This window comes from Phaethon lepturus, unplaced genomic scaffold, assembly GCF_000687285.1.
Source record: "Phaethon lepturus isolate BGI_N335 unplaced genomic scaffold, ASM68728v1 scaffold23307, whole genome shotgun sequence".
In the NCBI taxonomy this organism is placed as follows: domain Eukaryota; kingdom Metazoa; phylum Chordata; class Aves; order Phaethontiformes; family Phaethontidae; genus Phaethon; species Phaethon lepturus.
In genome coordinates, this window is record NW_010551561.1 from 88,222 (window position 1) to 96,548 (window position 8,327).

Below are 8,327 nucleotides of genomic sequence, written 5' to 3' on the forward strand. Positions count from 1 at the left end.
GGTAGGATTTCTCAGCCTGTTCAAATTTGGTCTGCTAACTCAAAACGTAATTTTACGTTTGTGTCTATTGTTTCATTTACTTTCACAGACATAACACTCCTTCATCTAAGTAACTTTGCTATTCACTATTCCTTATCTACTCCAGTATCTTTGTGCAGTTCTGTATCTCCAGCATTTCTAAAGTTCATGGGTTTGACACCATTTTCTGTTTCCTACTTTTGAGTATGCTAGGGCTTCAGTTTAGGTTCGTAGTCAGAAGCAGTAACTGGCAAAATGTCTGGAAAAAGAGACATTAACAAAAATATTACCCCTACCTTCAAAACTCTGCTCAATTATGGTCTCAGGGCACCCTAAAAGCAACACTGCCACAATTTCTTTAATTTCTGCATCTACAATTTCCTTTTCATTGAATCAAGCAGACACATGGTTATATGTCACTATCTATTTTGTACGGAGTAGAAATCTGGTGTACCTTAAAACTTCAACACAGAAGATGGAGGAAAAGAAATTTATAAAAGGAAATTTTGCAATTCATTTTCTGATTGTACTGTTTCCAACACACGGTGGTGCTTTATTACTCACTTTGTAATTTCTTTATTCGCATGCAAGTAAATCTTAAACACAGGCATTACGCTTGCTAGATGACTTTTTTTTTGCTTCATTTGCAAAGTCTGAACTCAGTCTTCGGAGTTGATAAAGCAGCAGAAAACAAACATGCCTTTTGAACAAGCATTCTGGGCTAATCGCTCTTTCCAATTACCAGTGCGTGTCTTTATTCACCTCTAGTCAGAATTCCTCCCTACGCCTTCCCTTTCATTCAGGATTGCTACTTCTTTTAACCACGCAGTGTTCTCCTCGTAACGCTATGAGACAAGTTGCACTGACTTTGATCTGCCAAGTGATCTTACCTGGCTCCCCAAGTTACCCTGCAGGTTGGGCACAGGTCTTTCCATCAGGCAACCTTTCACGCTGCCCGCTGAGCAGCATCCTTTGCTACGCCAGGAACGCGCCTGGGGCAAAGTGGCATTAAGGCTCCTTCACAGACCGTCCCAGGGCAGTGGGTAACGTGAAATTCCGGACCAGCCCCGCTCAGTAGGTCCGTCCCTACCTGCTGTGGCCTCAAACACACTCTGCCTGCAGACGAAGCTGGGAAGAAGTGGCGTAGGGCAGATTTATACATTACGATGTTCTCTTTCCAAGTTATCTTCAGTAAATTCCCCGCTGTTCACTGGGATTGGTGTAGGCGTTTCTAGAAAGACCAACTGGGATACTCTGGGGACAAAAAACTGCCTATGATAAATACCATATAAAAAACCCCCAAAACCAAATACTCTGGACTAGCGCACAAAGTAAACAAATTTCATCTGCAGAGGCCTCTATCCAACAGCAATGCTTAACAATTTCCCACTTTTCTGCCATTTCTGGGCTTCCTTTGGGAAGGACTGCCATGAAACCAAAAAGCAACGGACAACTTTAATAAGCTCTGATATTTCTATTTCATTTCTGGTGCTCTAAAGACATCACGAGGTCAAAGTAGAACTCTTAGCAGGTCATATTTCCGTGCCCTTTCACGCGTAAGCTAGAATCAGCAACTTCAAAGCTACTCCACTAACGCTTAAGGTGAAAAAGACGCAGGAGGCCTGCTGAGGTAACAAAATAAAGGCAGAGGAAACAAGATGACTTGGAAAGTCCTGGCAACTCAAGCTGTCTCTAGCACGAAAGACTGCATCACAAAGCATCTTGTAGAAAACAAATAGCTTTTAGTCTAAACTATTTCTCTGTCTGACGCTAATTACATTCTATATATTACACTTCCTTGAATTTTCTCTTAAAAAACCCAAACAAAAACCCAAACCCACAACACCGAACTGCGGATAGACAATTTTCCTCACAGATTGCGTCACAGTGCACACACCTGAAATTGCTGTGCTGACCTGAGACGGCAACTGTTCTTTCCTTTTTAAAGCATAAACATGCTGCTGCCAAAGAAGGAGTCAGAAGAACTTAAGGTAAAAACTAGTGTTAAGCATAAAAGAATTCTCTAAATATTAACTTATCTAAAATGACAGCTACAAATCTTGAAAAGAAAAACGAGCAGACAAATTCAATAGAAATAAAACCTGTGAAACTCTTCTAAGCTCAAAAACAACCTCGTGTCAGTAATGGCTGGAATACTGGGCCGATGCATGTCCATCATACATACGCAAATGGAAACCATTGCACATACCCATACTCAAGCACTGATTTCATAAGAAGAATTACCCATTCTGTACTCACTATACTTGATTATAAACCAAAATAAAATGGAAATTACTGACAGTGTCTGAGGAGTTCGAGCAGTTTTAGGAGAAAGACATAACCTCCTGTGAAAAATCATGAGAGGTTACATAACACGTAACCTCCTGTGCAAAATCAAACAGTGAGTAAATATTTTCCTACTGCAAGTGAATGCTATTTAAAATAAATTTCAGTCTTACCTTAACCTTAAGCACAGAAGAAAACATTTTGGCCTCTTCAGACACTCCTCCAATGTACATTTTTTTGGTGAAGACAGGCACGTGGTCATTTTCATCCTTCACTTCAATAAATACCTTGGCTGTATTACCTAAGAGAAGGAATGAAAAGTCTATATAGAACATTTGGCCAGAATTCTTTAAACACCTATTGCAGTTCAAATGTTTAGAGCCCAAATGGATCATGTAAAATACATGTGCATGGATAGCACTGTAAAAATACATACATTAGAAATAATAGCACATTTGGTATGGAAAGTATGAACTTGAAGGACGTAAAGAGATTTCATGTATTTTTTGTTTTGTACTCTACCTTTATAGTTTCTGCATTTGCCATTTTTTCTGAATGAATCTTGAGCTGAAAGTTGTGCCTTTATAGAAAATGATTCCCATTATCTGTACACCTGCACTTTGCTATTAGGGGTATCTGAATTTGCCCCTAAGCAAAAAGACGCCACGGCTTTCTTTAGAAAGCGTGTTATTTGGGGAAAATATAAGAAAAGACTTGTAAGTAATTTTTCAAATAAACAGAAAAGCACATGTAAGAATACTGTACTTTAGTAACACGGATTTTGGTCACATTAAATTCTCCCAAGTGTTATAAAAAGATAATGAACAGGTGATGTATACTAGGAGTTACGTTTCAAGCAGCAGCTTGTTTTTTCCACTTCACGTGCAGCTTGCTTTATGTATTTTAATTACCACTAGCTCCCATGCAAATGCCCAACAGGTGATTCTGCCATGGTGTCTCTAAACTCACCCATGTTCATACAACAGCGCTGGCAGAAACATCCCTTGGATAACAACATGATACTTTACATTGCAGGTCAATGCAGCGTTTTCTATACCTGCTTGAGTCATAAAGCACAAACATCTGACGGGTTTGACCATTCGTGTGCTAAGCAACCTCAACACTTAACAAATTCACCGTGTTAACTGAGCGCGTGCGTAAGTCTGTCTTCATCACAAACCTGGCCCATGGGAACTCGAGAAGTATTACTTCCCCCCTAGAGGTTCAACACATCTTCAAGCAAAACACTGCCATCAATTTGTGTTTTATTAAACAGTTACTGATCCACCCCACTGAACAATAAACATCTTTCTCCTTCTGCAAGGAAAAAACATCTAGCAAAAATTATGGACCTAGTGCAAAAAAGATTCAACTGCGCAGTAATCTATACCAACATCTGTTTGTCTCTTTCAGAATTGTATAATGCAGAAAGATTGCTGGAAATGATGATATCCAGTTCATTAAAACCGCATTTTCAAGTGATAAATTGCCTCATTTCAGAGTTGGTTTTCCCAACTTGTTTCAGTGCCAGGGTAATTTAAATGTTGCACAGGTGCCATGCTGATCTGAGTTAGCTTCAAAACAGTATCTCATTTAAAAAGAGCTTAGTAGCTTTATCTTTAGGGGACAAAAAAATTAAAACCCAGACTGTTTCTTAGATTGCCGAAGTCACCAAAGGTATTCTGTCTATCTGATGGTCCAAGTGATGGGAAACAAATGAGGACTTCATAAATGTAACTGAAATCTGAGAAAAACATTTAAAATGCCATCCAATGCATTAGTACAGAGAGAAGGAAAAAAGAGAAAGGAAAGAAAAAAGAGAAATGACGTTTCCTCAGAGGAATAATAAATTATTCACCTTCTACACTGATCTGTGCAGAGACGTTAAACAACTTGTAGGTGCTACTACCTCACGGGAAAATGACTTCATGACAAGCTCTCTTTTTACGGACGTGAAAAAAAAAGCCACAATCCAGCATCTGAATGTGTGTAACGTGGACATAATGGTCTATTCGTAATCATCTCTAGTTTGCTTATGTTCATTTTAAAAGAACGCTTCTTACCTTGACTACATTATTTATTACAGCGAAGGAACATTTCAGTCAAAGAGGTATTGTGAGGTCCTAATGAATAGTCAAATCTCTCTCCCGTTAAACTGGATCCTTAATGTTTCTCGCTGCAATACTAAGTTAGAGTTAGAAACTGCAGCCCTGTTGAGAAAAATGAGATTCCCGGGCAGGCTGTTTCACTGCAGCTATACCCTTTAGGGAAGAAGGCAATTGGAGCAGGATTACAGGCAATGTGTCTAAGTGACCTTGCCCTGCTGAGCTAATAAACAGTTCTATCAATGGCTGGCACCGGTTTACTGCTGCAGGGAAGATCCTAATTGCATCACGTTCGGCTAGGCATTTGCTAACCTGCACTAGCTCCCTCTAATGCGAATCAAACATTATTTGCATAGCGCTTGCTATCTTCACCGTTTCAAAGCCAGTTTTGGTGAGGTGGCTTAGCCTCGTGCAAATTTGCTCAAAAGCATTTGTTTCATTCACTGGTAGTCCTCTGAGCTGCCAAAATGCTGATTTGTTTAGCAATGGTTGAATGCTCTGAAAATGAGGAATTAAAGTTATTGCATTAAGAACAAAGCAAATTACATGTCCTGCATATATACAGATTAACGTTAGCACCGTTAACGTTAAATTACGTTAAGCATATACCTTCATTTTATCTTAGTGCCTGATTTTTGTATACAGCTTATGTCTCATTCGTTCTGGCAGGCAGAGGGGAACGCGGCATCTGTGAACTCCCCACTACCGCGTGCTTTTTATTTCTCACACGGGATAAGCCTTGAAGAAGCGTGCATTAAAACCCCTCATCGGAAACCGTGCCACGCGTGTGAAGGCTGCGCCAGACCCTTTGCCGTGGGGATTTCCCCAGCCGCTCTGCTCGACTCGGTCAGATACGCCCTGCACACAGGGCTGTGGTGCCGGGGACACGGGGTACGGCGCTCCGACGTCCACCTCCAGTGCCCTGCCTGATTGAAACGGCCACCCAACCTGAGTGTGCTCTCACGGAGTCTGGTTACAGCATTAGACTCTTTTTTCCTTCATCTTCCAAATATTTAGTGCTTCTTCTGAATACTGTTTGCACGTGGCTCTTAGCCCTCTTTTCTGGTACCTGAAGGGAGGCAACAGCATCCCCTATACGACGTGCCCTGTTAGTTACTGGTACTCTTGCAGGGCACTGAACACTGAAAGACACCGATATTTACGCTCACCTTCCAGAGGGGAAATTTTGTATCCCCATGTATGTAAAACCTTGCTTCTCTGGTATTCTAGATCTGGAATTTTCATGGATTCCAGGAGCTGAAGCCAGAATTTACTGGTACTTCTTGTGAGACCTCATGCAATCAAAGTATAATTCTTATTACTGTGACTGAGCTACGTAAATAGCTGGCCAGGGGAAAGAAGAAAGGATCTTTCCCTGGACAAAGCAGCACAGGACTGCCAAGGCGGACGAAAAGAGCAGAGAAGAAAATCGAGTGCTACGACTGCCTTCCTTCAGCCGTGAGAGAACTGCTTCTCTGCACGCAAAGGATGCAGATAATATTTGATAAGCAAACAGCTTCTTTAATTTTGCTGCACATTTTTATTGCTAAGACACATTTATTGGCTGGATTTTTCACACCAATTAGTTCAACAGCCATGAAGGCCAGGTCAGCCTCCCAGACAATACCCTGCAAGGGAAATTTCTGTACCACAATCTCCTGCAAGGTTTCCTGTGCCACGCTTGCCTCCTCTCTTCCAGACTCCTCTGAGACGAGCTGCCGCGTACAAAGTATACAGGACTGCAGCTGCTTGCAAGTCATCTTCAGCTTGTAAGAACCAAACGCATTGCATCACTGCTCCAGGTAAATAATTGCTCCCAAGACTAGGCATTTGGATCCTTCAACTCCTGTGGTGTGCTTAAGGAGAGTGAAAATATCCTGAAAGCTGCTCTAAAGGAAACCTGAGGATCCTCTGAAAGACATAAAACTAGTAGATCATGAATGACTAACATAGAAAACAAAAGCAACAACAAAAACTCCAAGGAGCTGGTCAGAACTAGTGTGTACGAGCATTTCCAGAAGTTTTTCCCAAACAGGCTTGTGAAAACTCTCTTCCAGTATCACTGCTTATCTAAGTAGTGCTAGTAATGGGCCCGATCCACGGGAGCCCGCAGTTTCTCACCAGACTGCAGAAATTAAGCCGAACTAAAGCAATGCTTTTTGAACACTGGGACAGTGTCAACTATGCCTTGAGTGTTACCAGACTGGTTTTACGTTATGCTTTCACCAGTGATACTGCACTTGTCTTCTACAATACGCCCAACGAGCCATTGATAGAGCTGCTCTTCATGCATCGGTAATTTTAACATAAAAAACCCCACACCTATCTTAAGCAGCTAGGTAACAGCAGATTCTTGTCTTTTAAAAGTTCATTTTAATCCAGTTGGGAATGAGAATTGTAATTCCACCGGGTTCAATAGCACTTTGCTTTACTGCTACCTTACAAGCCTGTCGGGCAGACTTCGTGCTTTGGCAGGTAAACTGAACTGCAGCTGCGCTCAATCTCGTCTTACTAAATTTGGCAGAACCAAATAGCAATCAACACCAAATATTTTTTCAGTGGCATTTTGATCTAAATCAGCATGTGCTCATAAAGCCTAAAGAAGCTCATATGCCACAGCTGATCAAGAATAGTGCAAAAAGGAAGCTTCGACGAGACATTAACAGCAACGTATTTGGAACAGCGCTGACCCAAGGTCTGATTTAAATAAACACAAAACATCTTTTTATACCAAATAGTTAATTGAAAGGGAACTCACATTTTATGCAGTCTCTCTAAAATACATTGCTTTGTTGCCCAAAGGAATTTGAATTTCGTCCCAGTGGTTTTCAGGGAAACTACCCCAGAGCCGTGTGGCAGAGGCGGCAGATTCGCAGCTCTAGGCTCTGCAGCGGATTTTGTCCATCTGTCACGTCTCCCGGATTCAGGGACTGGCATGGCAGCCAACTTACAAAACACCGTCAGCACAAACTTTTGCGACATGTTTGAAATTAAAAACGTAAGGCTGACATAAAAGTCAATAATCCAGGGACACAGAATTAATTTTAGTATTTAACTTAGTAAAACTATCGTTCCCAACTAGTATGGAGCAGTTGCACAATTTTGGTTGCAAAACTAGTTTTATCCCTTTTTGCTTTATGATTCCCAAAGGTTTATTTTGTGATTAGAAAACGAAAACCGTTACAGGAGAGAGAGCGCTGTTCTCCTTTTTCCCTCCAACACCCCCAGGACAGCCCTGCCTCACAGCTGGGATTACAGCAGCAATCTGACAACAGAACCGACCCTCCCCAGGGCAGCGCCTCTGCATCCGTCTGCGGAATCGGTATGCACCACTTCTTGCTTGGGGCTGTGCCAAAGGGGAAAAATAGTGCTAACCGGGTGAATAAAAGGTGTAAATAATAAATTGAAAGGTGCGTGTTTGCTTAAAAATCTTTCCATACCAAAACACAAAACACCTCTACATGATCGCATATTAGCACCCAGCAATGGATGTAATATTTAGCGCACCTGACTGAAACGAAAGAATGCAGAAAGTGTATTTCCCTCCCAGCTGGTCTAACACTCTTGAGACACCTTGCCTCTTGCTTGTTGAATTCCACTTCTAAGTTGATTTTTAATAAAAATTCATGCTACTTTGAATTCTGCAGCACCCGTAAGAGTTTGGAGGGATATCTTGTTTTAGCGCTCACCCGTGCCAGCCCGTGTGCAGACACCAAGAGGGCACTTGCAGTTTCCACAAAGGAAATCTATTTATCAAGACGGTGCAAGCACAACTGCAAAAGATAATAAATTGTTTCCTGTGCTTTCTGTTTCTTTTTGAGACCTCTTTAAAGAGAGCAAAACCACCACGTGGTTCTGGCATTATTCTCGCACCTCTAGGAATGCGAGATACGTGCTTGCTGCTCTTCCTTTCCATAC

At 41.5% G+C, this 8,327-nt stretch overlaps 1 protein-coding gene across 1 annotated transcript in view; it reads right to left on the bottom strand.

Moving 5' to 3' along the window:
- Positions 1-8,327, bottom strand: part of LOC104623775 (protocadherin-15-like) — a 127,145-nt gene that overhangs the window by 62,515 nt on the left and 56,303 nt on the right. Inside the window, exon 8 of the mRNA XM_010290960.1 lies at positions 2,478-2,605. Within this exon, the coding sequence (XP_010289262.1) occupies positions 2,478-2,605 (128 nt within the window). The remainder of the gene's footprint in view (positions 1-2,477; positions 2,606-8,327) is intronic.